At 46.1% G+C, this 27,510-nt stretch overlaps 1 protein-coding gene across 7 annotated transcripts in view; it reads right to left on the bottom strand.

The window, feature by feature from the left end:
• Window positions 1–27,510, bottom strand: part of Palm2akap2 (PALM2 and AKAP2 fusion) — a 339,394-nt gene that overhangs the window by 9,155 nt on the left and 302,729 nt on the right. For 6 of the 7 annotated variants that reach the window (XM_059254389.1, XM_059254390.1, XM_059254392.1 and 3 more), the window contains 2 exons: window positions 21,183–23,634; window positions 1,581–1,759 (listed from right to left, as the gene is read on the bottom strand). In XM_059254389.1, the coding sequence (XP_059110372.1) occupies window positions 1,581–1,759; window positions 21,183–23,634 (2,631 nt within the window). The remainder of the gene's footprint in view (window positions 1–1,580; window positions 1,760–21,182; window positions 23,635–27,510) is intronic. The other variant, XM_059254391.1, reaches the window with a different exon arrangement.

Genomic DNA, 27,510 nt, shown 5'->3' with positions numbered 1-27,510 from the left:
CATTCATTCAAAGAGGCAACTCTGGTTGGCATTCCCTAGGTGGGTGCCTGAGTGTCAGTGTGCCTGAAGGAGGGATCTAGATTTTTGCCTTTGACACGAGTATCTCCTTCCACTGTCCCAGGCAGACCTTGATTGTGTTATCTTCCTACGTCAGCTTCCCAGTGTCTGGGATTACAGATCTGTGCTACCAGACATGGCCATGTGCTGCCCTCACGTAACATCTGCACCCCCGTGCAAAAAGCACACCCAAGAAACAAAGACTGCGCTTAGGAAGCATTTGTGTGGGTCACACCTGAACAGTCCATGACTCTTCGGCTAGCTTCCAGCAAAGCTGCCGATGTACGCTTTTGAATCACAGGGAGAGAAGAAATCGTATGCTGCTAAGACTGCACTTCAAACTGGGACCAACAACACCAAAAGAGGGACTGCCCAAATAATAGGGCTGCTCACATGACTTAGTGAACATAAGCTGCGGCTGGCAGCTGCCCGGTGAAACCCAGTACAACCAGCTACCCAGGGCAGGCCTCTATCCAGAGAGGCCCCTTGGCCTTGCAGGGCAGCTAAGCAAGCACTCCTTCATGATTAGGCAGAGGGATGTGTGTGCTTTCATCTTCTCTTTATCACTCGGATTGAAAAGAAGCCTTCAGCATTTGGCATTCATTCCAGAAACCCTTGAACTTGGGATTATCCAACCAGGACATGAAAGGCATTGAGTTGGCAGGGACTTCCTACTGTGAATCACAGAGCATTTGAGTTGAGGGTGATTGCACAGCTTATCCAAACTGGGACGCTCTGAAGAGTGAGAGGGGATGTTGTGCATATAAACACACCGGGACAACAGGCAGAAACTAGGTAGTCTATCAATCCGAGCTGTTGTGACCTCAGTGTAATGGCGTGTGTGTGTGTGGGGGGGGGTGCTTTGATGAGATGAATACTGATGCCAGAGACTCTCAAGTGTTTGTATGAACTCCAGGGCTGCCCCTAGACTTGTGGGGGATATTTCAGCATACCTCATAAGTCTTTTACTGGACAAGGACACCAAAGAGCAGATGACTTCCTTCATAGAGCACATGACCAGCATGTGCACAGTTCTGGGGGTTGAAGGTAGATGGGAAGTTGTGTGGTTTTTAGCTGTCATTTAAAATGGCTCTTTCCTGTATGACTACCCTCACAAAGAGCCCCAAACACAGTCAGTACCTTGAGCAGTGTGAAACACATAAGGATTGATCACAGCATAGATTCTGAAACCTGGGGGTGCTTCCAGAGAGGGTGCACTTTTCTTCACTGTAGGGCACAGGCACACTACCTCCCTCCACACCCACCATCTCAGGTACCAGACTTGCCCACCACCTCAAGCTTGACTTAGCCGCCAAACGACCAGCTCTTGATGATAGATATTTTTGAGATATGAAACAAGACCCCCCCAAAGTACATTAAACCACTCATTTAAAAATAAGTTTCAGATCCACGATGCAAGAGAACCAGACAAATGCACACACATCCAGGTCTGAACTAGGACACAAGCATAGCACACTGACAGTCACCCTCAGAAAAGCGAAAGGAAAGGAGGAAAAACTTACACTACTATCATCCATTCTCTCGCGCCTTTTAGATTTGTGTGTCTCATAGTCTTCCATGAGGGTCTGCATCAGGTTCTTGGGCCGCTGGGTTCCGGCGGCCTCTTCAGGGGCTAAGTCAGGCTGCAAGCTGGGACCTTCAGTTGTGGGGGATGGAGGAGGTTTGACTTTCTCTATTTTCCCTGAAACAACATGAAGAGAACAAACACCCTTTCTAAGCTTGTCTGCTCAGCACTGCTTTTAGAAAGAAAGAAACTGGTTCACACACACACACACACACACACACACACACACACACACACACTTGCAAATCGAGAGCAGAACAGAGTCATGGTTAAGTGGAAGGGTTTCATTACAAGATCAAACATTCAACACACATCTCAGGGCCACCAGATCTAAAGAGTCAGGGAACTCAAATAGGCCCGGCAGGCATTTTGCAACATGTCAGACAGACAGACGGACGGACGGACAGATAGGACATTAGCTCCAAGGCTGTGGCGACATGAATTCTCTGAGATCACATCGTAAGAGGTGGCAGCACCATAGAGATCAACTTTTTACAGGTGAGGAAGCTGAGATTCTATGAAGGCCATCCCAGGCCACCCATGATCCTGACATCCTCTGTCCTCTTCACCAGAGGTAACCAATTATCAGCTGACCTGTCCTGCTACAACAAAGTCTTTGACTGAGAAGGAGACTCCAGATTCCCAGGAGACACTAGTCTTAATTGGGCAGCTTTTTGCATTTACCATACCTGCTAAAGACCCAAAGACGCCCTAGACTTTTTGGAATGGATGACAACAGAGTCGGAAAGGTAAGATTTTAGCTTTTGAGATTACCCCTCGGGAGTTGTCAGGCGGGCAGATTAATGGTTAATTAAACAGTAGCGTGGGGCCTCTAGGCACATTCTCTAAAACCGTCATCATCCTTCAAAAACATATGTCAGACAGACAGACAGACGAGGGCTCCAAATGTCCAAGGGACATGTATTCTGTCACAGACCATGACAGCAGGATGTCAGAAGGATTGGCACTTTGGAAACTAACTTTGTTTAAGACAGTAAGTATCTCATGTTGTCAAGGATGGCCTTGAACTCATTATAATAGCCCAGACTGGCTTCAAAACTCACTTCTCCTGCCTCTGCCTTCCAGGGGCTAGGAGTCCAAGCTTAGCCACAATGCCTGGTTTCTGCAATGCTGGAGACTGAACCCAAGCAAACACTCTACCAACTGAGTACCTCGGCCCCCAGAGAAGCACTTCTTGCAGGCGGGAAAGGCCTGGCCTTCGCTTCTGGATCAAAGACATGCATGGGTCTTAGTGTCACAAAACTCAAATGCATCTCTGAGAGGGTGCAATGGTGGGCTGTTCTCTTATGATGGCCACTGTGGATGACACGGTTGGGGTCTGTGACAAGAAGTATACAGGAAACGCACTGAATAAAGGGGTCCACTCATATCCAAAAGTTGGGGTGAAGTCCCAATTCCTTCATCTTTTCCTCACTTCACATCCCAGATGTCTAATGTGACACACATCATGTAGAAGGGCTTGCAGGGAGGCTGAGAGCGAGGTTCTGGGAGGGGGAGGGAGGCAGGGAGCTGCAGCTTTTAACCTACACACTCTCCTTTTGAGGGGAGCTGGGATGTATGGAGCCAGAAAGCCCAGGGTTTGTTTGTTTGTTTTTTGTTGTTGTTGTTTTTGTTTTGTTTTTGAGACAAGGTTTCTCTGTGTAGCCCTGGTTGTCCTGGAACTCCGCTCTGTAGACCAGGCTGGCCTCAAACTAAGAGATCAGCCTGCCTCTGCCTCCCGAGTGCACCACCATTGGTAAAAGCCTAGGTTTTCAAACTCTTACTCTTCCTTGAACCCTCCAAGCGTTTGGAAACAGGCCTCCTTTAAAAGCTCCACTTCAACTCTGAGCTAATCATTCAAATTCTCTCTGCTTTCATTTCCGTGTTTGTGAAAATGAGCATTTTTGGAAGGAGTGGTCTCTGTGACCTCTTCTGACTCATTGTATTGATTTTAAGGAGTGAGGGGGAGACATGGGACCGGGAATCACACTGAGGATTAGTTGAAAAGTAGCTATTGGCATAGAGAAGAGAGCTTTCCTCTACATAGCCACAATTACAATAATAAGTTATTGAAACTCATTACTTTTAGCTGCATAAGTGAGATAAAGACTTTATATACTAACAGTAAAATAATATTTCAAAGTCTTCAAATTCTTTAGCTATATCTTTTGCTCTTTAATTATGGAAATAAGGTAAGATGGTAAAGACCACATACATGTCACAAACATCATCTAGACAAACATATACCAAGATTTTACCACCATCTCTCCATCTGAAGACTTGATGAATTTTAAAAACTAATTCTAGACTTAAAGTCATTTCAGCCCTGAGTACTTAGTATATAGCTCTAAAACTTACTACTGAGTTTTTAAGTAAAAAAAAAAATTTGAAGCTGGGTGGTGGCGGCACACATTTTTTTTTAAAGATTTATCTATTATGTAACAGTGTTCTGCCTGCATATATGCCTGCAGGCCAGAAGAGGGCACCAGATCTCATTATAGATGATTGTGAGCTACCATGTGGTTGTTAGAACTTGAACTCAGGACCTCTGGAAGAGCAGCCAGTGCTCTTAACCTCTGAGCCATCTCTCCAGCCCCTTTCTTCACGACTGTCTTTTTAACTGAAGCCTTAATAAACATTACAGAGGAGTGGTAAGCATGCATGCTCTGGATTCTAGACTCTAGAGCCAGTACGCTGGAGTCTGGACCCACTACTTACCAGCCAAATAGCTCTGAGCCAGTTACTTACTCTTAGTAAAGCATCCAATGATTGCAACTGCTATTTGACCAGAATCTGAAGGAATAATGCAACTGTGAGGTGAGAATGTGTAATTCCTTGGGCATTCTACATGCTATTTGTGTAAATCCATAAAACCAGAACTAGGTATCACATTGCCAGGTTGATGACTATTGCTTTTCACCTGACCTCTCAAGTGTCCAGGTCATCTCCCATCAACCCCTCTTCCAACAGTAAATGTCTAGGAAGCAGAGGAAACAGTCTACGTCTAGCTTCTGTTTCTCACACTGACATCTTCGCCAGACAAGATTTTATTTACAGGTCTGTGAAAGTCATTTTCTTACAGTGCCCTGTATCATCTCCAGCTGCTGAAGTGCCTGCCATCTCGAATAAACTGTAAAATCACAGGAAGACACAGATCATTGCAATCGTCGTCTACCAGTCCTTTTAATTCACAGTGTTGTTCCTTCTGTCCTGACTGCTGGATCCCAGGAGAATAAGGCACAAGGTGAGATTCAATGTGTACTTAATAAGCTAATAATTCTATTGTAAAATGTGCATAATCGCCTTAGAAAACAGTTGTATGCTAGGATCAAGCCCCCCCTCCCAAGAAAATCCCAGGAAAAAGGTCAAGTGCCTTCTCCAAAGCACGTAAAATGAAACAGTCTAGGATGTGGGTGTGGTGGCTCACACCTGTAATCTCAGTACTTGGGAGCCAGAGTCAGGAGAATCTTTATGAGTCTGAAGCAGCCCATGCTACACTGTTAAGTTCCAGGACAGCCTGGTTATTCCATAGTCTAGCGGAACAAAACCCATCCCTGGAGCAGGAAGTAATACCAGCAACAGTCACTAGAGGTCGCATGAGAAGCAAGGCTGGCTTAGCAGCAGGCGGGGGGGGGGGGGGGGGGGGGGGTATGGGACACCAGTCTCCAAAGAGGGGTAATTGACAGAAGAGGCTTCAAGTATTTAAGCCTGAGGAAGGACTGTCACAGGCCCCAGAGACAAAGGAGAAACTGTGTCTCATCCTCAGACTTCTGGTTATCAGCCTTGGCATTTTCACAAGACGATGCCTTGGTCAGCCTTCTCTGCTGGACCCTAAGAATGCCAAAGCATCCTCTCTACAGAATGGTTCAAGTCACGCCTTAGAATCCAACCTTAGGAGTCACACAGGCCACTGAAAAGCTAGAGAGGGACTGCCCCACAGCTGACTTGTTCCTCAGGGTCCTGAGTTCAGTGTCAAAGACTTCTCACAAAGGATGGTGAGAAACTTCTGGTACTTCTCCTTCCGGCACCACGCAGTTCATGGGGTCATTATAAGACTGTAATGCATATGGTCTGTGCACATGTCTGGGCAGTCAGTCACATTAATCTATGGCCTCCCTCAGGAGGGTCCTCCAAGTTCTGTGACCTAGGAGATACACCCCAATAGAATCCCCAAACTGTTGACTATCCTTGGTGTTGTGGTATACATCTCACTGCTCCAGTATCCCCCACTTTCATCCCAGGTTGGCCCATCAAACCTGGAATGAGCTCCTGAATTTGTCTATTCACTTGGTGAATGATCAAGTACCTGATGACACCCGATCATGGCCTCCCTAGTCTATGATTAGCATTCTGCCATCCAGACTGTCTCTGGAATGGGCCTTCTCACAAAATGGCGCTCTTGAAGGATCAGTCTGGGTCCCGGGGAAACAAGAGCAGACCATGCCAGGCAGAACTCAGGGTGGGCCCGTGTTGGTTTAGGCTGAAGGCTGGGACTGACATTTACAAAGCGTGGAACAGGTTCAGTGTGACCTCGGCAGTTGTCACAAAGAAACCAACAGGACAAAATCAGCCTGGGGTCCTAAGTAGAGGAAAGGAAACATTTCTAACTTATTTCATAAACATAACCTTGCCTAAAACAATGGAGTAAATTTGTACCTCACACTTTGAAGATAATTGAGGGCAGGTAGCTGCCCATGGTTGGATTGGTTCCTACTATCTTGGCTATATGAAATAATCCTCAGTGTTACAAACAAATCAACAGCACTGCACAAGCAAATCTGTCAAACACTGGGTTAAAAAAGGAGTCAGCAAAATGACTCAGCAGGTGAAGGCATTTGCTGTCAAGCCTAAGGACCTGAGTTCAACATCTGGGATCCATACAATAGGAGGAGATGACTGACTCCTGCAAACTGTTCCCTGACCCCACCTGTGCATTATGGCCTGCTCATGCCCACAGCCATTGTGGTAGTTTGAATATAATTGGCCCCCATAAGCTCATAGGGAGTGGCACTATTAGGAGGTGTGGACTTGTTGAAGTAGGTGTGGCCTTGTTGGTTGGAAGTGTGTCACTGTAGAGGCGGGCTTTGAGGTCTCGTATGTTCAAGTTATACCTAGTTCAGCTAACTTCCTGTTGCCTGCAGGATCAAGATGTAACTCCTTCTCCATTCTCAGCTCCTTCTCCAGCACCATGTCTGCCTGCATGTTGCCATGTCCTGCCACGATGATAATGGACTAAGCTTATGAAATTGTAAGCCACCCAATGAAATGCTTTCCTTTCTACGAGTTGCTGTGGCCATGGTGTCTCTTCACAGCAATAGAAACCCCAGGTAAGACACCCAGCCCATACCCACACACAATAAATATGTGTCTATGTGGTGGTTTGAATAAGAATTGCTCCCATAGGCTCATATATTTGAATGCTCACTCACCACAGAGTGGCACTATTTGAAAGAATTAGAAAGATTAAGAGGTGTGGCCTTGTTGGAGGTGAACTTTGAGGTTTCAGAAGCCCATGCCAAGCCCATGGTCTTTCTCTAGGCCTGTCAATCAGATTGTGGCTCTCAGCTACTGCTCCAGCATCTGCCTGCCTGCAGCCATGCTTCCTGCCATGATAATGGATTAAACATCTGAAAGTGTAAGCAAGCCACCAATTAAATTTCTTTTAATTTATTTATTGTTCTTTTATATACATTGGTGTTTTGCCTGCATGTATATCTGTGTGAGGGTGTCAGATCTTGGAGTTACAGACAGTTGTTAGCTGCCATGTGGGTGTTGGGGATTGAACTCAGGACCTCTGGAAGAGTAGCCAGTGCCCTTAACCACTGAGCCATCTCCCCAGCCCCTAATTTTTTTTTTTAATAAGAGTTGCCACATTTATTGGCCTCCTGAAATTCACTTAACCCCCTTTGAAGATACCTTAAAATTTATGAACCTTAATGTAGCCATTATGAGACCATTAGTTATGCTCCTTGTAAGCTGCCTGTTTTTTCTTTATGGTTCTTAGTTGTTCTTTTGGAGAGCTACCAGTTTAAGTTGTGCTGGGATCAAGAAAAATGGGCCTTGGCAGTTCGTGTTCCTAGAGTTGTATCCATGCCAGTGGATGCCCACACGCTCCAGAAGAGAATTTGACATCGCTGCTGCCATTGTTGCTGTTATAGCAGTGGCAGCCACCGCTGCTACTATTTCTGGGATTACCATTTCATAATTGGTTACTACAGCTAGCACATTGGAGACCCTGGCAGCAAAAGTAGCTACCACAGTTAATTAGTTTTTCATTCTATTGGGCATAATAATTTAATTCAATAGTTATACACAGTTCAATTGGCTTTGAAAACTATAAATTTATAAACTCAAGATTCATTTGCTTTTGGGATACCATCTTACAAGGACTCCAATTTGCAATAAGGCTCGTTAAGGAAGGGAATGGCTCAGTTGCCTTTAGCCTACTGGCTATGGGTGGTTTAGGACTTCTGTTGGTCTTTTCTCTGTCAAACACACAGATTGCAAGCCCAGAACCACTTTGAGATCTTTGGCAACAGTTAACTGTGCAGCTCACACACGACTGAGCCTGTATAATAATGAGTATTCAGAGACGGGTAATACCTAGGGGGTGCTCATCAACCTAAGTCAGAGCGCCTGTGTGGCCTGGGCAGGCGTCTCCATGATGGGTAAAGTGACCTGCTGACGTCCCACATAACCTAAGTCAGAAGCTCATTTTCTAGTAAAAGGGGGACCTGTAGGGCCCTGGCCCCCGTTTTGGGTAACTATTGCCTTGCTTGCTGACCTTGACCTTAATATCCTCCCTATGCTAATTCCCTGCCAGGTTCCACCCTCCTGAATGCTTAAGGGAAGTTCCTTGTCTGTGTGTCCTGAATAATGGGCCTTAAACAGTTTAGATGCAAGATTGTAAAACATCAGTAGTGAACTTCTGGGGTTCTCCCATTGTGCTGTAAGCCTGTATTTAAGACTTCCTCCCTCCTTCAATAAACGGCACTGGCGGGGGGGGGGGGGGGGGGGGGGGGAGTTGCCTTAGTCCTGGTGTCTCTTCACAGCAATAGAAACCGTAACTAAGACAGTATATAGACATATATACAAATAAATAAATGCAATAAATAAATGTAATAAATAATTTAAAAGGTGTGTTGGTGTGTGGGAGAGCCTTTATGAGAAGACTTCTAGTTTTTGTGTTGATATGGCTGTGAACCTCTAATCCATGAGTGGGAGTACAGATCACTCAAATTCATTTAACAGGAGAACCCTGCTTCACGGAATTCCTATTAATATCAGAAGGAAAATCCTATTAATATCTCATGAAATACAATTCTCTAATGTATACTAGCTGACCAACTCCAAGACAAGACTTGGCACAGGTTCAGCTAATATCTAAGCAAAGGCATAAAGCTGTGTACCAGAATTTCCTCTTTTGTTTTTTTGTTTTTTCATGTTTAAACCAATTTATTTACCTGTGGAAGAACAATTATACTGGTCTCATTGAGTAACGGAGTATTATTTAGTCACTACCAATCATGTTTTAGCCATGAATTTAGAGGAACAGCTAAGGGGAAATAAGGAAAGGAAGGCCACAAAAGCCAATTTACTGAGAGTAAGTTGGGTGTGGTGGTAAATTCTTGTAATCCTATCGTTAGGGAAGGAGAAGCAGGAAGCTCTCAAGTTCAAGGCCAGCCTGGACTAATATAGTGAGAATTTATCAAAAAAAAAGGAGGAGGGTGCTGGGTATGTAGCTTCAGTGGCGGAGTGTTTGCTTACCGTGTGTGAGACCCTGGGCTCCATCCCCAGTCTGCCTAGACTCAAGTACTACTTCCCCAGTCATTAGCTGTGGTAAACATGAAAGACATGGGGCTCAAAATCAGTCAGCACCAGATGAACAGTACTGTCTGGTCAGCAGCAGAACAGCCTCCCTAAGGAGGGCCAAGCCCTGATCTCTGAAACCTGTGATTATATTGCCATTGTTAGGTCAAGAAAGCTGGGACAAGTCTCACTTGGTACCTGTGGCTCCACCTAGCACTTCTCACCTGGCCCCCTTCCCTAAAACTCCCCCTCCGAGGGGTGGGGCTTTCGCTTGTGGTCCCTCAGCTTCTGATCCCTATATAACTCAGCCATTTGGACCAAGGGTCGCTTGCTCTCTTGGTTCTTGGCTGGCTCTGCTCCTGGATCTCTCTTGCCCTGCTTGCCCTCTCTCCTCTCTCTCTCTCTCTCTCTCTCTCTCTCTCTCTCTCTCTCTCTCCCCATGGCCCACTCCAGTCTAATGACCATGTTCAATCTGGACTCTTCCAGATGCCTCTCCCTCATATCTACAATTAATAACCCTCTCCTCAACCATACCTTGGAGTAGCCATGTCCCCATTTTTCAGCCATACATGGTGATCCTCCTGCCTCAGCCTCCCCAAATGCATCTGCCTCAGCACAAATGAATTTAAAATATAAAATAAACCAGATTTCTTTTTTTTCTCTCTCTCTTTTTTTAAGAGTCTCATATAGCCCAGGCTAGTCTCAAACTCCTGATTCTCGTTTCCACCTCTCAAGTGCTGGAATTACAAAGGTGTTCCATCCCACTCAGCTTGGAAATATTTGTTTTAAATATAATTAGTTCGTGCAGCAATAGATGGATCAGCCTGCCCACTTTAACCTTCACACACGCAATGAGCTTACAAATGTCAGAACTCACAGCTGCAGTATAGAGGCAGGCTGAGAAGTGAAGGGCGCTAGAATTTCCCTTTGAACTAGCCAATGCTGTCTCCCAAGACAGACAGAGAGGCAAAGACAACCAGGAAGTCTGAATGTGTTTCCTATCTAAGTACCAGAAATAGTTAAAGCATTTTCTGGTCCAGAGAAGACCTCTGTGCTTGGTTGTGCTTCGGGGTTTCCCTTGGGTAGGCTGCACTGACAGGGGGCAGAGAAAAGAATCTGTAATTCCTCCCACTCACAGAAGGCAGGGAAGGCTGTGTCTACTGGGACACAGCATGTCATCCCTAACCAACTTAAGTCTTCCTCGGGACCATCCCTCACTTCTAGAAAGCCTGGGATGCAGACTCCAGGAGTTTAGATAGTGTTGTCTGAATATGTAAACCAAGTTTGAATCTGGGTGATTATGGCACCCTATCTGGGGAGTCTGTGGTCATAACTCAAAGATCCTTTGTTTCTAACACTTCTCAAGAGAAAAAGCTATCACCCACTCAAATTTTAAAAAAACCAAACCAAACTGAACAAAAACACCCACCAGATGACGTGCCTTGGCCTGCGCCTGTCAAGGGCGGCTTTTCTTCACACAGCTTGGGGGTGAGTCCCAAGCTTCTAAGGCCACTCACAAGTCCCCAGAGAGCCCAGAGCTGCAGTTTCCACTTCCTTTCTTCTCAGTGAATGAGTGACCTGCTCATCAGCAGCCCCCCAAATACATGGGCTTGTGTGGCTCCTGCTGTGACCCCCACGCCATGAGCATATCTTCCTTCTTTCATCTCTTCCTTTGAAGGCCCCCGTGGAGAATGGGTTGACAGGAACTTTAGATCATAAACAGAGTCAGGAATAAGAAACACCCTGGAAGGTGGAATAAGTCTGAAGAACTGTCAACTATGGTTGCTTCAAAGTAAGTTGGGGTGGGGGGTGAGGAACTGCTGACTCTGGGGCTACTCTGTGAGCCTTGCTGGAAGGGAGATGGAACCCTAGGAGGGAGGAGCTCTGTCTCTCTGAAGAAGATGATTGGTTTAAGATGCCATTAGAAAACAGAAATGTAGCTGGGGTGGTGGCGGTACACACTTTTACTCCTAGCATAGGGTTTCTCTGTGTAGCCTTGGCTGCCCTTGGTAGACTTGCCTTGGTAGCCCGGGCAAGCCTCCGAGACCTGCCTCGAGAGTGCTGGGATTAAAGGTGTTGTGTGTTCTGAGATTCTCTCTTAAAGAGGTAGGGAATGTTTTTATGCTATCATGGATAAATTTACTGTCACCGAGGACATTTTAGCATGGACTGTCATTCTTTGGTTTTTGACATAGTTATGGAAAACTCCTTCCCTTAATTCTAAGGAAGTTCTCAGCTGGAAAAGGAAGTGACTTCATAAAGCACGTTCAGGTATTTAACTCAAGGTTAAAAGAACAGCTCATCGGTGGCTCTGTTGGCGTCTCTAGGCCTTTTCTTAAAGCCTGGCAGCAACCATAAATCAACAGTAATAAGCCTTAAAAAATAATTCTAAAGATTTATTTATCTTATGTGTATGAGAGTTTTGGCTGCATGTATTTATGCACAACACGTACATGCCTGGTACCTGCAGAGATCAGAAATGGGGTTTTGATCCCCTTGAACTGGAGCTGAATGGCTGTGATCCAACATGTGAGTGAGCACTGGGAACCAAACCAAGGTCATCCAAAAGAGCAACAAGCGTTCTCCACCATTAAGCCACCTCTCCAGTCCAGTAATCCCGATTCTTGGGGATTTATGTAGAAGACACTGTCTTACATTTTTGGTAAGGTTGTTACTATATTGTTCCCATTTTTATTGATGAGGAAACAGGTTTGTAGAAGTGAAATGAAGTATTCACACCGCTAGTGAGCAACTGAACTTCAGATGTGACTCCAGAGAAGTAACTAACTCATTTAAAGCACCTATCTTCCTTGACTGGTTCTTTTGTATAATATATGACTTTATGTTTGAATAATGGGAAATAAGAAAGAGACTGGTGTTGTCCAGGAGACCTGATGCCAGATGCATACAAATTTTGGGAAATGTCCACCTTCTCCTTCAAGGCCAAAAGAAGCAAAGGAGCATTACGTAGACTGCAGATGGGTTCTTTGGGTTTCTCTGGCACTTTTTCTTCCTGCCTCCCTCCCTCCCCCAGTCTCCTCAGTAGAGGCTTATTCACAAAGATCAAATGCATCTGAAATGCCAATCTCCTTGGGAAGCACACAAGACTAGTAAGAGTCGCAGTCATATCCTGTCCAGGCTCCAGCAGTCACGGGTCGGGACATCCTGCTCCCAAGCTGGCTTTGATTAGCTCACATTTCTCAACAGGGATCTTGCAAGAATTAGGCCTTTTGATTCACTTCCTCTTTGTAAGATTCAGACTGTAGACTTTTCCTTGTATGTGGCTGAGTCCAATCCCTGGGAAAAAGTTGCCTTAATTCCCAGAGCACTGAGTAGCCATGCACAGTGTTAGTAATGAGGACCCCATGTGGTGCCTCCCACCAGGTAGGAGCCCAACCAGGAGGCAAGGCAGATAGATACCCAGGGTCAGTCAGCAAAAGAGCTAACACAACTTGAAAATGGAAGAACTGGCGTCCACAGGAGGGAATTAAACTGAAGTGGAGGGTTTGCTGTCTTCAAAATGGTGTTATCTGAAAACCATGGCGACGCACAGGCTTGCCACAGAGGATAGCCTGGAGTCTAATCCCTTCTCAGAATCGAGAACGACAGGTTTGAGCATGATAGTTACCCTTTTCAAAACCTTTGAGAGTGATGTCCAAAAATAACATTGCACTCGTGTGGCCCTTGCTTATTATCGATTTCTTTTAAAATGGTAGGTACTTTATAAAGGAAGATATTTGCTGGCTTCAGATCAGTGAAATACAGGGAAGTTCAAAGGGACAGAGAACACAGAAGGCAGTCGTTACGCTCCAGGACTATCAGTGACCAAATGTCATTGACTCCAATCTCATGACACCAAATGTGTTCAGTCAAAAGAATGAAAACTAATCCCGGCTCACATTCAGATTAATCCAGTTCTTTTGTAGATTTGGGGTATGCACCCAACTTTGGCTAAGCGTCTTCCTGGGAAATGAAGTGGCAGAGAAAACTCACAAGGCAACCAGTCTAGACAGCTAACATGCCCCCATCTGCCTAAATCTTTGGATAGTGCCAGCAATTTAGCCTATTTGTAACTAGGGCATTGACATTCAGTTCTGAAAACACCAACAAGCCATCCAAGTCACCAGGGTAGCTTTGCTTCACCTCTGCCGGCAAACCACACACACATAGGCCATTGATAGCCTAGAACTACATAGATAGATGAATGGATGAATATAGATAGACAGATATAGATAGATAGATTAGATAGATAGATAGATAGATAGATAGATAGATAGATAGATGTGTGTGTGTGTGTGTGTGTGTGAGAGAGAGAGAGAGAGAGAGAGAGAGAGAGAGAGAGAGAGAGAGAGAGAGAGAGAGAGAGAGAGAGATCCAGGGCAGCCTGAACTAAGAGTAAGACTTTAGATAGATAGATAGATAGATAGATAGATAGATAGATAGATAGATAGATAGATAAGAGAGACAGAGAGAGAGAGAGAGAGAGAGAGAGAGAGAGAGAGAGAGAGAGAGTTAGAATTCCAGGGCAGCCTGAACTAAGAGTAAGACTTTGGCTAAAAAAAAAAAAAAAAGTTTATTGTATGTGTGTGTGTGCACACATCCATATGTACACATCTGTGCATATAGCCTCATCTCTTCATATCATTGGTATCATAAAGGGCTGCTGGGAGGAGTAAGTGACACATGAGAAAATATGAATGAAGTAACTTGAAGTAACTAATATTGCATACTGCTTTAAGGTCTTGTTAAGTTGCAGCTAACATGATTAGATTTACTCGGCAAAGAATGTTCAGGAAACAGAGCAATGGACGCCAAGCACCTGCTGGACATTCCACATAAAGCTTATGCTGCTTCACACAGCCAGCTGGACGTCTCTGAGCTGTCTAAACTGGGCTTGCCCTATTTCCTGGTGGAGAGCCTTCTTCCACTTACAGTCTAGAAGAATCCCCCCAGCAGCTGCTAGTGGGGCAATGAAGCTTGGCCTCCTCTGGCTCTTTTAGCACAGAACAAGCCACAGGGCTCCACTGCATAGGTACCATTCTAACATTCATCAGTACTTTTTTTCTGCCTACAATTTTCCTTTATATTTGAAGATAATAAAAAAGAAGAGGTAACAATCCAGTTAATACTTTCTATATTAAAGTAATGATCAATACATGCGGAACTATAATCCAAACTGACAACAATGTTCCCTCTAAATTTTTCTTTGGGTGGGGGTGCATGTTGAGACAAGTTCTTACTATGTTGTTCAGGCTGACCCAGTGATCTTCCCATCTCAGCCTCCTGAGCGTTAGAATTTCAGACATACATCACTAAGCCTGTCTACATCTCATTTTATGTAAGGTGTATAATGATCCTATCATCCTACTATTAAGAGTACTCCAAGCAGTAGGGCTCAATGGTCACATCTACTTTTTTTTTTTTTTAACCACTCCCCATAATGTACCACTTCACCTTGAAAACCATCCAGCTTGCTGCATCAAGTCAATATCTGGTGTGAAAACTGAACTATAAGAAAACAAAGTTGCTCATCACCTCCCTGAATTTCCCCCGCATTCTTAGAACCTAGAAGTGAAAGCCAGGCACCTAATCATGGATACAGGCACTGAGAACTGTCTGTTGGCCTCCACAATATGCAAAGACTTGGAGGGGCCCTTAATTATCACTTGAGTTTTTAAAGATGTTTGGGTACGCACACCCCATTCTCTCCTCAAGGGTATTTTACCCTAACGTATGGGTTTCCCCTTTAAATCCGGCTCATACACCTATCAAGGGGCTTCTTTTTTTCTTCTCCTTTCTTTCTCTCCTTTTTGAGGTGTGGGGATTGAACCTATGGCCTCGTGCATGCTAGGCAAGTGCTCTACCACTGAACTCCCCCAGCCCTTTCCTTATTTATTCTGAGAAAGGATCTTGTTAAGCTGCCTAAACCAGCCTTCAGCTCACTCTAGCACAGACCGGCTTTGAACATGAGACCCCCTGCCTCAGCCTCCCAAGCAGATGGAAATATAGGCCTTGACCACTCTCTTTTGAAGGAGAGTAGGACTGGAAAACACCTTCCAAACATCTTTTCAATATTTAGCAGATGGAGTTGTTTTTGTTTGTTTGTTTGTTTGTTTTTTAGCTAACAGTGGGAAGAACTTGTACATCTCTTTCTCTAGCACACCCGTTCTCAGTGGATTTCATCTGCTTATGGTCTTAGGATTCAGCATGTGGCCAGCATGATTTCTACCAGATAAGGAATAAGTCACTATTTTTTCATCACCTAATATCATTAATCTGATCTGAATCACACAGAAAACCAACTGAGTCACTTCTGGCAGGAAACATGAAGCGGTGCAGAAGAAACGTAGCAATCTTTCATTCATTAAAAACCCATATTAGAGCCAGAAGTCCTAACCCACAAATTGCCAGAGTAATGTGTCAGCTTCCTTCTGGTCAAGCAGTACTCCAGAGGTTTCCAGGCACAGAAAGAAAGAAAAGTGAATTTTTATTCACTTACATGTTGGTTCCTCTCTCCGTGCTGTAATTCTAGGAAGCAGAAGTATCTTTCCTGCATATTCCGGATATAAATATGAAGGAACGGGGGTCTGTGTGCATCACGCTATAACAAGACCAGGCCAGAAGGCAGAACACACTCAGATAAATCACTGTCTTATTTGTTTGTTTGTTTGTTTGTTTTTTGAGACAGGGTTTCTTTGTGTAACAGCCCTGGCTGTCCTAGAACTCACTCTGTAGACCAGGCTGGCCTTGAACTCACAGAGATCTGCCTGCCTCTGCCTCCTGAATACTGGGATTAAAGGTGTATACCACCACTGCCTGGCCCTTTTGTTTGTTTGTTTGTTTTTTGAGATGGGATCTTTCTACATAGCATAGCTCTGACTATCCCAGAACTCACTCTGTAGACCAGGCTGATCTTGAACTCATAGAGATCCTCCTGCTACTGCCTCCTGAGTATTAAGATTAAAGGTGGGTATCATACCTGACAATTACTGTCTTCTTAAAGGGACTAAAATGAATGCTGTGTGGATAAGACATGGAGAAGGAGATCAGCATCCACACAGAAGAAGGTTCTAGAGAAACCGGGACCAGGTTGCTGTGGGTCAAGGGGCAAACACACTGGGAACCCTGGCTTCTTGTAGGGAAGCCCAATCTTAGTAGGGAAGCCTGACAAGCACATCGGGTAGGGGATCCAGACAAATAGCAGCATGTCATGTCCTCACGTAGAACAACTGTTCATGCAGCAGAAGGAAAGTTGAGGTCAATATGGTGGGAGATGTCATTGAGAGACTGAGTGGAGAATCCAAAATACCCCCTGCCATGGTCTGCTATTTGGGAACCCCATGCCTCCATTGAAATGTAGGTACCAATGTTTGCTTTTAGGAGGGAGCCTTGGGGAAGTGATGGACTGAGTCAACATGTATAGGATTAATGTCCTTATGAAAGAGGCCCCAGGGACCTAGCTGTCTTCCTCTTTCCCACCATCTGAGGGCATCAAGAGGGGGTTCCATCTACAAACCAGGATATGGGTCCTTGCTAGCACTTTAATCTTGGACATCCCAGTCTATAAAGTTGTAAGAAATAAATTTCTATTGTTTATAAGTTACTCAGCCCAAGGTGTTTTGTTATAGTGGACCAAATAGTCCAAATTGTCCATCAACTATATGGACTTTAGAAAAGGTTTTATAATGAAATAATGCAATGGGGGGGGGCGGTGTTAGGCAGAGTAGGTTGTAACTGGTGGTTGGGAGGGAACCATGGTACCTGCCTTCCATGTAAGCAGAAGGAACCAAGACGCTCACAGACTGTTCCTCGGTCAGCGAGGCTGCCAACTTCTGGGTATCACCATCACTTGCTTGTGCAGTAGCTCCCAAGCTGGGGCTGAAGTCAAGAGGTACAAAGACTTTTCTCCAGGACAGGATGCTCAACTGCCATCCACATCAAGCCAGCTCTCAGGCCAAAACAATTACAAGTGAACTTGACAATTGAGAATTGTCAGGAAAAGCCAAGTTCTTGTGGCTAACCACTAACAAAAACTTTCCCCGACAGTTTTCTTGCCTTAAGCACTCAGCTGGCCCTGGCCTGGGACCAGAAGGAATTAAAAACCCATCAAGGAAATCTCTGTACTCTTCCTCCCCCACCTCCCTTCCCTTTCCTTCCTGAACAACTCAGTCCAAGAGTCATAAGGTGGTGCTCAAAAAAGAATATGATGCCTGCAGAAGGTGGGAGGAGCCACTGTGAGTCAGACCAAGGTGGACAAGGGACAGCAGTGACACAGATAGGGTCTCTTTACCAAGAAAGGTAAATAGAATGGGGGGGGGGGCAGACAATGGTAATCACCTAGAAATTAATACTAGTACTTAACTGAATGAAGAAAACAGGAGTGTGGTTCCACAGTGTGGCTAGAGAGCTCACACAAATGACATCGATGACAACAGAAGTTGAAAATACGGAGAAGGAAGCTGTAACTCTGGAAAGGGAAGAAGTGTTTTGTAGAACATGGTCCTTTAAACAAAACACCCGCCACCTGCATCACACAAGCTGGACCTGCTTGCAGAAGACCATCACCAGTGGGTATGTTGACTGTTTGCTCAGAGAAAGAGGGGGTGGGGAGGGGCACTGAATTCTCACCTGAGCTTCCCAGTGCTCCCTCTTGCCCCTCCCAGGCATTTGTATGCAGTTCTGCACACAGCCTCCAAGCCTCAGGAGTCTCTAGAATACATAGGCTGGGGAAGGCTAACCAAAGGAGGAGCTCCATTTACGCAGCTATGGGGAAGCTATCATCCAAGCGAGGCAAAGACTTCATTCAGTGTGGCAGCTTTGGGGTCAATATGCTCCTGTAAGTGACCCTGCACCCCTGCTCTGTAAATAAGCTCAACAAACTCATGGGTGACCTTGGGAGCTTATAAAGAGGGAGTGGAAATTGTTTGTCTCCCCAGGGAAGAATTCCTTATGACAAGTGTGAATAACTCTGTTAAATCAGAATTAAAAGATCCCTGGGTGAGTAACTTTACTCATCATGCACCCCTGACAATCCGAGTTTGGACCCCAAGAACCTGAGTGAAAAGCTAGATGCGGTATTGCACACTTGTATTCCCATGCCCCTACAGTGAGAGTCTGAGGCAGAGATGGGAGAATCACAGGGAAGACTGTAGACTGGCTGGCTGGGGTACACAGCCCGGGTGCAGGAACAAGGGCCTGCTCAACAAGGTGGAAGATGAGAATTGATTTCTGAAAGTATCTACTAATCTCCAAATGCACACTATGACATAAGCACACTTGGTCTCTCTCTCTCTCTCTCTCTCTCTCTCTCTCTCCAATTTTTTTTTTTTTTTCCGTTTTTCGAGACAGGGTTTCTCTGTGTAGCTTTGCGCCTTTCCTGGAACTCACTTGGTAGCCCAGGCTGGCCTCGAACTCACAGAGATCCGCCTGGCTCTGCCTCCCGAGTGCTGGGATTAAAGGCGTGTGCCACCACCGCCCGGCTTCTCTCACCAATTTTTTAAAAAAGATCTACATTAACCCATGGTTTCCTAGATATAGATAGATAGATAGATAGATAGATAGATAGATAGATAGATAGATGGATGGATGGATGGATGGATGGATGGATGGGTGGGTGGGTGGGTGGGTGGGTGGGTGGATGGATGGATGGATGGATGGATAGATAGATAGATAGATAGATAGATAGATAGATAGATAGATAGATAGATGGATGGATGGATAGATAGATGACAGATGAATAAATAAGATAGACATACAGATAGATGTTTAACCTCCGATTGTGTCCATTGAGGCTGCCCATGACCACTAATAATCCAACATTAATGTGCATGTCGATCTTGAAGTATACATCCTATTCCTCAGTAAGAGAAGAAACCCTCTTTGCTCTAAGACTGATTTCAAGACCAGGCAAGCACAGGATAAAGTGGAGCATTGAGCAATCACTAGAAGAAAGGCAATGCTCGAAGAACAACCGCTTCTCAAAAAGACAAGAAAGTGGCCTGGAGGGGATTCCCACAGCTACAACTAAACAAAATTAGGATAAAAATAGCAAGACGAATGATACCAAATTAGTGAATGTAATGGGATTCCATGACACCATACTGATGTACATAAATCTTAGACTTCAAGTCTGATAAGAAGTAGGATAAAAAATCCAGAGTCAAATGTGTCTAAACAAAATACATATTAATTACAAAAGGAAAGCCTAGTTTCTCTGTGAGAAGCCTTACAAACACTCCTTAATCAAGTGATCAAAAGTAATATTGAACGGTCAAAGCTAAGATCTGCCCATTCTGGAACGAGTTAATACCATGTGCAACTTGCTTAGACACTGTGAGGATGCAGCATCAATTTGGTGGTCCTTCCCCTACGAAAGGTGAAACGTAATCATATGGAAGCATCGAAGAAACCCAATGCAAGGGGTGTGCTACAAAACTTGGGCAGAAGGGCATTGTGGTGCCAAGTGACTCTCAAACAGCCCAGAATACTTTTCTTGAGAACTCTCCTTTAGGTTTGAGATTACCTCAGAATTTAAAAGTTAGATATAAAGAGTGATCCTGTGCCACTGTAGATTTGATGGAGGTCAAGTGTCAATATGAAGGAACTTAGATCTCAATGATCCAAGTTAAACAGTAATTATACTTTAAGGCTGTGTTTCTTAAACTGTCTTTGATGAAGGACCAGTTTCCCCATAAGTCCACTGTACAACACGCAATCCCACACTTGGATTTCAGGATGCTTTCTTCTAAGGTCTGCATTTATCTCAGCATGAACCATAACAATGCAGGGACTAGCTTTGACCACACCCAGAGAAGCACATCTCTAAGATAAGATGAGCAGACCCCCAATCGCTATCATATCCACATGGGAAACAAAAGCTTCTGGTCACATTGTTAGCCACAGTGGCATCCACAGCATTGCCCTAATTGATACCAGCCATCTATGCCAACCATTCAAGAAAGGGGCTGCCCAGACAACAAAAGGAGATTAAATGTGGCCCTTTTGCTTGTGGTAACTTCACTCTTCTAAATGGACAAGAATGGATGGAAATATCCTGATTTCAGTGTGTGCACGTGTATAGTCTGAGCTTGGGAGGTTGGGGAACCATCCTGAGAAAGTGTCTGAGGAAGACACTGTTAGGTCATCTCACGGTGTGAGCATCACAGAGAAAACTTAGAAACCAAGATGGTTATACTGTCACACTGGGTGGTGTCTTATGGGATCACTGCCTTATATGCAGTCTGTCATTGCCGGGTTGTAACTGGCTGTGATCACATAAAGAAAGCCAAACCCAACCGCAAGAAGATGAACAGAATATCTGCAGTCTGCAACCCCGAGTCACTGCCGGGAAGAAAGCCGGCATCCCAAAAGGGGTTGGTGGAATACATTCTCCTAAATTAGCTTTTGAAGGTCCCGTTACTGACTTGAAGACACAGACGGCACACGGGCCCATTCTACCACACTCGGCCAAGAAGCAGCCCTCTGGTGGTGGTGGGGGAATAAAAGAATCTATACAATAAATCAAGACAAGGCAGACTGAGAGGCAAGGAGCCCCTGGTATCCACTGAGAAACAGCAACCACCGCCTCAGCTTGGCATCCTTGCAGTGGACACCCTAACACCTCTGTTGCTGAAATCCCCCTGCCACAGGCACAGTGGGGGCTCCCCACAGAACCGTGTAAGCAGCAGGCGCTCTGTGTGACACCTGGGCACAGGATGTGGCTGTCACTCACCTGGAGCAGTCTTGTAGCAGGCGGTTCTGGAAGGCAGCGACGGGGCGTTCTTGGCCCTGGGGCTCGGGACGCTCTGCGCCACTTGCCTCTGCCGCTTCAGCTCCTCTTCCCTTTCCTGGGCGGCTCGGATCTCTTCCTCGATCATGGACAAAGTCCGCTGCTTCCTCGACCTCAGTTTGAAGGGCCCGACCATGACGTCAGACTCTTGAGTAGCCAGGAGGGAGGCTGTGCTTCTCAGCTCGGCTGCCTCTGAGTACTTGCTGAAATAGCCTCCTTCCGGCCTGCTCTCTTCCATGGTGACCGGCCCACTGGGCTGCACAGCTGTTGGCGGCTGCGAGGGCCTCTTTTCCCTGAGTGCCCTGTCCTCCACGGGGAGGATCTTTGGTAATACATCCCTTTTCTCTTGAACGGGAGAGGACACCTGAGGTGGCGCAAACATGCTCTGGGGTTTCTCGGAGGCGGAAGCCTGGCTTTCGGCTTCCTGGGCGGTTGCTTCAGGTCCCTGCTGTTCCGAGCCGTCCTTACTGGAGTGTGGCTCAGCCTTATCCACCTGCTCAGCTATGGCTTGTTGAATGGCATTCTGCACCAGGAGCCCAGCCTGGTATTCCAAGGGGTCATCAACTGATGGGGAATCTCCCAGGGTGGAGGAGGGGGAACAGAAACCATGGTCGCTGAATGACTTGGAGACCCCTTCTCGACCCTCTGAGGGGTTGTCTGTTTGGGGAGTCTGAGGCAGAGAGAAATCAGCCAGCGAGTTTTCCTGAAGGGCGTTGGGCGTCTCGTTGGAAGCCCCACTGTCACTGATGTTGTCCATGCTGAAGTCATTGGACAGAGTCTCCAGGACAGTGGTGTCCTGAGACCTCACTGACAACTCATCCAAACCTGAGTCTAGCTCCTCTTGGGTCAAAGATACATTGACGGATCTTGAAAACTGGTCCAAAATCCCGTGATCTTCATCCTTGACGACAGTAAGAACGGCCCGGGCACTCGTGAACTCTCCATCCTCTGCCCATAGTTTAGACAAGGGCCCACGTTTGGAAGGCTCACTGTATGGCCCTTCCTTTCCCTGAGTGGCAGTGCTACCCGGGCCTGCTCCTGCAGACTGGCTCTCAGATACACAGGACACTTTCTGCCCCTTGGCTGCCAGTGTGCTACTGTCTTCTGAAGGTCCCCCGACAGTAGGTGGCCGCAGGATAGTTGGTGGCTTGTCTGAGTTGATGGATCCAAGGGGTTTGTAGAAAGGCTTGATGGAGAACAGCCTTGGTGTGCTTTGGCCCTTGGCCAACGTTTGCCTGGAGTTCTCCATCAGCTGGAACTGCTTGCGTGCAGCAGAGAAGTCAATCTGCTCAGTGACGACATCCTCCTTGATGTGTTCAATGCCATCTAGATGTTCGTGAGAAGCTGGGGCTGTGCAGAGCTGGGGCAGGGGCAGTTGCTGCTGCTGTTGCTGCTGCAGCTGCAGCTGTTGCTGCTGCTGCAGCTGCTGCTGCAACTGTAGCTGTTCCTGCTGTGCCCTTCTCTCTTTACGCTCCTTGTACTTTCTGTGGGACTCCAGATGTTCCTCATCCAGCTGTTCCTCAATAGTTTTTTCCTGGGGGGGATTCCACCACTTGGCGGCAATGCCAGGATTCTTCTTCACAGCCTGACTCCGAATGAGCTCCCTCCGCTCCTTCTCCAGCTCCAGCATCTCTTCGGAGGGCCTCACTTTGCGCACGCAGAACTGCTCCTTCTCGCGCTCGTCCTCCTCAAAGAGTTTGGAGGGTTTCTTGTCCTCGTGGAAGGCACGCAGCTCAAACTTGGCCTCCTTCTTCAGCGTGGTGAGCGTGAACTCCCCATCTCGGGAGGAGCAGTGGGAGCTGGTGGAGGAGCTGGGGCTGGCAGGCGCCTGCAGGCCATCCCCCAGCATGCCCTGGGGCTGGTCAGTGGAGTGTCCATTGGCTCTTTCTCCTTCAGCCATGGTGTCAGAAGGGCTTCTACTGAGCTCAATGTGAGGAGGCACCTGCCTGCCAGATGCTTCCTCAGTGGGTTCTGCCTCGGTAGCTGAGTGGGCAGGTCTATAGGCAGGTGAGCCCAGGCTGCTCACCAGTATGGCTGCACCAGGCTCTGGGGAGGAGATTCCGTTGTAAGTTCCATCCACAGAAGAGTCACAGCAGTTGGCCTCCAGCACCTCGTCTAGATATTGGATCTCTCGGGCGACATCATTATCTAAGGACTCATGGTGATCAGTGAGGAGGCCATTGTGTGAGGGCGAATAAAAAGAGGAGGAGTGGTCCTTGGAATGGGGGGTAGAGGTGATTCCGGGTACACTTTTACATTCTGTCACAGACACCTCAATTTCCATGTTTTTGTGATCTGGGGAGAGGGAGGTGGCAGCAGGCTCCAGGCGAATGTCACCACAGCTGTCTCCCTTGTTTCTCAGCTGGTTAGCATCCTCAGAAAGCTGGGGAGGCTTCTAGAATAAGGAGAAAACACAAGTAAGAGTTAAATACACATTTTTGGATGCAGATGCAAAGAAACTCACTCATAAATAACACAAAGGAAACGAGAAAGAACAGCGGCACCCACTTTTTTCTTTTGAATAGAGACCTCTCTTCTAATAATCCTCTAAATATCCATTCTGTGTGTTGACACGTGCCTAACTCTCCTGGTTAGCTTTAACTATCAACTTGATGTGGCCTAGACTCTTCTGAGTGGAGAGCCACAACAAAAGAATTGGCCCGTGGGCATGCCTATGGGGGATTATCTTGTTGGTTTATTGATGTAGAGGCACATCCCACTGTGGACAGTGTTATCTCTATGCAGACGGGCCTGAACTATATAAAAAAAGCTAACTGACTACAAGCCAGGTTCTGAACCAGCCAACGAGCAGTGTCCTCCAGGGTTTCTGCTGTCCTTCTTGACAGTGAAGTGAGTTCCTTGGCTGGAGGAAATGTCCTGTGGACTAGCAAGCAGGCCCAGGTTTGAGTTCCTGCCTTGACTTCCCTCAGTGATGGACTATCATCTAGTACTGAAAGCCCAACAGACCCTTTCCTCCCCTAAGTTGTTTTTGGTCAGGGTGTTTTGCCACAGCAATGCAAAAGAAACCTGACCACTAGACCTCTCACATTTACAGATTCCATTTTGTGTACTCAGGGTTTAATATGTACAAGCTTCATTTGGAAACTTTATCTTCTAAAGGAGAACAGGGGGTCAGCAGGATAGTTTAGCGGGTAAAGCACCTGCCATCCAGCCTGAGGAGCTGAACTATCCATGGGATAGGTGGAAGGAGAGAACCAACTCTCACTGGTTGTCCTCAGACCTCCACATGCACACTGAGGTATGCATGTATGTGCATGCACGTGTGTACACACACACACACACACACACACACACACACACACACACACACAAATAGAAATGTACAAGGAAATAAAAACTGAAGTAGAAGACATTGCACGGTTAATGTACAGCCATCACAGTCTATCAAGGCTCCTGACGAGACTACTCCCAGGCAACCCCAGTTTGTAAAGATGGTCTTTCTGCGGAACTACTTTTCTTCCCAAAGACGTATGATTCTTGGTCAGATATAATGCAACTATTCTGGAGATAAGAAACTTTAGGGACTCTTTCCATAATATATACTAGAAGCAGTAGATTGCTGGCTTCTCACAAGCTGCAGTTCCCCACTGCCAGGGCTACAACCGACTGTATACATTACAAACACTATAACCAAGGCCACCGACTGCACAGTTCTGTTCTCCAGGACTGCATAACACAACCCTCCTCAGCTGCCCGGTGCTTTAAAGAGCTAGTGGCCAGTGGCCATTTCTAAAATGTTTTCTACAAGACATCATAATCTGCGGTTAATAAGAAAATGGGCCAGGCGGTGGTGGCACACGCCTTTAATCTCAGCACTCAAGAGGCAGGGGCAGGTGATCTCTGTCAGTTCCAGGCCAGCCTGGTCTACAGAGTGAGTTCCAGGACAGCCACAGCTATTACACAGAGAAGCCTTGTCTCAAAAACAAAGAAAAAAGAAAGAAAGAAAGGAAAAATTGGATCTTATGCTTCTTAATACATCCCATTTTTCTCCCAGTTGTGTATCTGTGTAGTCTTGTTATCTGGCTGTTCATCTGTTACTTTGAGTTTTTTTTTAAATTATCTATTATATATACCCCCACCCAGTCATAGTGGTACATGTCTTTAGTCACAGCACTTGAGAGGCATAGACAGGCTGATCTCTGTGGGTTTGAGTCCAGCCTGGTCTATAGAGAGAGGTTCCATAGCACGCATGGGCCCCCCAGGTTCACTCTCCAGCACTGGGAGGCGGGAGTTTAAAAAAAAATGACAGAATTTTTCAATGCAGAAACTTCCTGGCAGACATGCAACTCCAGCCCACGTGGGCTAAGGCTGGCTCACTTCGTGGAAAGTGATTACAGAGTAAGCAGACCAAGCAGGGAAGGGGATGGAAGGTGACTGTCACACCAGCTTCGGCTAGCCAGTGATTAACTACAGGAAAAGCAGAATGTCCCTTCTCTCTCTTTAACTTTAGGAAGGAAAGTGGGAAATGAGAAGAAGCTAGTGGGAACACAAGAAAGTTAAAAAAAAAAAAAAAAAGTCACGGCTTGCTGAAACCCCTCAGAACTGAGAAAGAAGACACTGTAATACAAAGGAAGAGAAACCGAAAGGTAAATACTCACTGATGCACTCACCAAACAGGCAGGAAGTGTATTTTAAGAGTCTGGTGACCAGCTCTGTCCTGAAGGAAAACTGGATTTCCCATGCTGCCCGTGAAGCACAAGTTTACTCCAGAGTTTACGTAGAGTGAGGCCAAATGAAGCCCCTGACTCTCCTCGGGCCCTGTTAGTCCCTAAAACAGGAGCGAGCGCCCGGCGGCCTGTCTTCCACAGCCCTTCACAGCTCAAGGGTACCATGCTGCTCCATGGACAGCTCTTTCCAGAATTCAGAAATTCTATCTAGATCACAAAGGAATACTTCACGAACTGGAAGCAGCTGGATATGATATGGTGAAAATCTGGAAAGAGCATTTGGGGTATACTTTGGCTGTGTCAAAAAAAATATATTTGGGCTTTGAGTTAGAAATGACAACACAAATACTGTGTCTTCTGTCAGCTGTTAAACTGAGATTTAAAAAAAAAATGGGTTTGAAATGGCTCAGTCAGTATGGAGCTTGCATGAGGACCTGAGTTTGAGTCCCAGAACCTGTGTGAACAAGTCGGCTGTGGTAGCACATGCTTGTAATCCCTGTGCTGGGGATGCAAAGACAGGGTTCCTGGGCTTGCTAGCCAGCCAGCCTGGCCTAATTTGAGAACCCTAAATCCCAGTGAGCAACTCAAAACTCAAAGGACACAGGAATTTGACCTCAGGCCTCCTTCACAAGCATTCTCACCCATGCACACACAAGAATATACCCAAATGATAACCGGGCACGGTGGCTCACCCCGATAATCCCAGAACTCGAGAGACTGAGGCAGGAAGACCGCCAAGAGTTTAAGGACAGTCTGTGTTACAGAGCAAGACCTCACCTCAAAACAACAAAAGTTACTTAAAAATAATGGTAGAATGGGCAGGCAAGATAAAAATACCAGTCACCAAGCCTGATAACTTGAGTTCAATCCCTGGGACCTGCTTGGTGGAAGGAGAATGCCAACTCTGGCAAACTGTTCTCTCATCTCCACACAACACAAATGATGGCAGATGGCACCTATGTGCACCCCCACCTTCCAAAGTGATAAAACACAACTTTAAAAAACTGACTAAAAATCAAAAATTGGAGGCCAGGTGTGGTGATGCATGCCTTTAATCCCAGCACCCAGGAAGCAGAGGCAGGTGGATCTCTGTGAGCATGAGGCTGACCTTATCTACATAGGGAGTTCCAGGACAGCCAGGGCTACACAGAGAGATCCTGCCTAGAAAAACAACAATTAATCTAAGTCTGGGCCCATGGTATACCTTGAAGAGATTGCTCTCCAATACTTTTTTTTTTAAAGCTTCACACTAGAAGGCATAAACAGGAAAGAGTTTCCCTTCCTGTGAGTTACAGACAGTCCAATCTTTTTCTTTCCTGATTGATGCTTCATTCTCTCCCCTTCAGGGAACAGCTGCTTCCCAGGTGATCTGAGAAGAGCTCAGAGAGGCATGGCAGCATTAACTATTCACACCTAGCTCCAGAAGTTAGGCAACAACTGTGACAAAGGAACAAATGCCCCAGGCCTGATACAATCAAAGCCACCAACAACCTCACCAGGTGAAGGGGAACCGGATTCCGGGACGGAATCGGGAATCCGGACGGCAGCAGTCCCGGCTTGACATCACTAATGATGTCTTGTTT

The sequence above is a fragment of the Peromyscus eremicus genome, chromosome 2 (assembly GCF_949786415.1).
Source record: "Peromyscus eremicus chromosome 2, PerEre_H2_v1, whole genome shotgun sequence".
Taxonomy (NCBI): Eukaryota; Metazoa; Chordata; class Mammalia; order Rodentia; family Cricetidae; genus Peromyscus; species Peromyscus eremicus.
This window is presented reverse-complemented; position numbering and strand designations above follow the sequence as displayed.